The sequence below is a fragment of the Triticum dicoccoides genome, chromosome 1B, assembly GCF_002162155.2.
Source record: "Triticum dicoccoides isolate Atlit2015 ecotype Zavitan chromosome 1B, WEW_v2.0, whole genome shotgun sequence".
Taxonomy (NCBI): domain Eukaryota; kingdom Viridiplantae; phylum Streptophyta; class Magnoliopsida; order Poales; family Poaceae; genus Triticum; species Triticum dicoccoides.
The window spans coordinates 170129700-170131963 of record NC_041381.1 but is presented as its reverse complement, the minus strand read 5'-3'; the positions used below and the strand labels follow the sequence as shown (position 1 = coordinate 170131963).

The 2264-nt window shown below is 50.2% G+C and overlaps 1 protein-coding gene across 1 annotated transcript; it reads right to left on the bottom strand.

The window, feature by feature from the left end:
• Positions 1 to 965: 965 nt before the first annotated feature.
• Positions 966 to 1754, bottom strand: LOC119303363 (putative cyclin-dependent kinase F-2). Its single transcript, XM_037580489.1, has one exon. It carries the CDS (start codon positions 1623 to 1625, stop codon positions 984 to 986), a length of 642 nt encoding a protein of 213 aa, XP_037436386.1. The 5' UTR covers positions 1626 to 1754; the 3' UTR covers positions 966 to 983.
• Between the last annotated feature and the right edge of the window lie 510 nt (positions 1755 to 2264).

Genomic DNA, 2264 nt, shown 5'->3' with positions numbered 1-2264 from the left:
GAGTCCGGGAGGTGAACACGGTGTTGGAGTTATGCTTGACGTAGGTTGCTATAGGATCACTTCTTGATCATACTTTTATCGACCGTGCTTTGCCTTCTCATCTCGCTCTCATTTGCGTATGTTAGCCACCATATATGCTAGTCGCTTGCTGCAGCTCCACCTCATTACTCCATCCTTCCTATAAGCTTAAATAGTCTTGATCTCGCGGGTGCGAGATTGCTGAGTCCCCGTGGCTCACAGATACTTCCAAAACCAGTTTGCAGGTGCCTATGTTACCGTGCAGATGACGCAACCAAGCTCAGGAGGAGCTTGATGGAGATCTTGTCCTTTGTGTTGTTTCCGTTCTAGTTGATCAGTAGTGGAGCCCAGTTGGGGTCGATCGGGGACCTTTGTCGCATTTGGGGTTCTTCTTTTATTTTGGTTCCGTAGTCGGACCTTGATTGTATCTGGATGATGTAATGCTTTATTCATGTAATTGTGTGAAGTGGCGATTGTAAGCCAACTATGTATCTCTTTCCCTTATGTATTACATGGGTTGTGTGGAGATTACCTCACTTGCGACATTGCTTTCAATGCGGTTATGCCTTTAAGTCGTGCTTCGACACTTGGGAGATATAGACGCATTGAGGGCGTTACAGTGGGACTAAACTTTAGTTCCACCTTTTGCCTTGCACAAATGGGCTGCGTGGGCCTCTAGGATTTATTAGGAATTTCTGAAACTGCTACTGGGCTAGGCCCAAAGTGGACAAAATTCCAGCACTTACTACAGTACATAATAACACAACACAGTAATTAAGCTAACTCAGCCGCAGTGCAATGAAATAATTAACCACTGGCACTGCATCTATCAGTTGCTAGATCAAGCTAATTAACTCATCAACGTCACAAAGCAGCTCCTCCTCTGTCTCCGCCACGAAGAGGGTCCCGCCGGCCAACATCTCCGCCATGATGCACCCAAGCGCCCACATGTCCACGGCCTGGCCCTAGTACCGGTTGCCTTCCAGCTGCTCCGGCGATGTGTAAATCAGGGTGCCGACACAACACTCCTCATAGGGCACTCTGGCCGGCTTCGCCCGAATCGCCGACCCAAAGTCACCAACCTTGAGCCCGCCGAAGAAGCCGACCATGACGTTCTCCGGCTTGAAGTCCCGATGGATGATGCCGGCTCCATGTATCTTCTTTGCCGCATCCAGGAGCTGCTCCATCATCACGCGGGTCACGTCCTCGGATACAGGCCTCCAGAGCGACTCGCGGAGGGTGCGGCCGTCGGCAACGAGCTCCATGACGAGGAACACGTCCCCTGTCTCGGCATCCGTCGCCACATCCAAGATCTCGATAATCGACTCGTGACCCCGACACGCGCCGAGGCAGCCGGCCTCGCGGGTGATCGCGCGGATGTCGGGCGGGCCGTGTCCGCCGGCCCCGTTGCCACGGACCCACTTCACGGCGACCTTCTTGCCGGTGCGGCGGTCGCGCGCCTTGAACACCTCGCCATAGGTGCCTTCTCCGAGCACCTCAAGCTTCTCGTAGTCGGTGATGCTCCCGAACGCGTATCGGGGCTTCTTGCCGCCATGGACGCGCGGTTCTTGTCCCGCCGCCGGGCGCTTGCGGATGGCCGTCGGCATGATCTGAGCTTAGAACGCGCGCCGAGAGCAGATCAGGGCAGAGGGGCGGGGATTCGTGTGCGTCGGGAGCAGAGGAGATCGAGGTGGATGAGAGGAGCGATCGAGGATGAGGATTGAGGAGGATAAGGATCGAGGATGCGGAGGATCGAGGCTGTTTTATGGGCAGTGCTAGCGCGCGTCTCCAACATGGCGCGGGATTCAGACAGATTTGATATGCGTCGCGTTTACGCGGGTGACTCAGTCGCAGGGACTGCTCACTTTGAAATCTCTTCGTCACGCCCAAGCCAACTCGTACGGGTTTTTTCCCTCAAAAACAAAACTAATTCAGGTTTTTCTTTCCGACCTATCGAGCCGTTCATCATTTATTTTTATTTTTTATTTTCGCGTTTTCTCTCCTTTTTCTTCTCTTTTAATTATTTTTTATTTTATATTGTAACAAATACAAGATTTAAAGAAATTGTTGAAACAGTCCTTAAAATTTCAAGAAATATTTTAACTGTGTGAACACTTCCTAAAAATTACGTTAATATTTATATAATATACATCAACACTTTTTTCCATCAAATCAAGGTTTTTCAAATGTGTGAACACTTCTTTTCCCCTTTTCTATATGAAAATATATGAATATATTTTTAAATG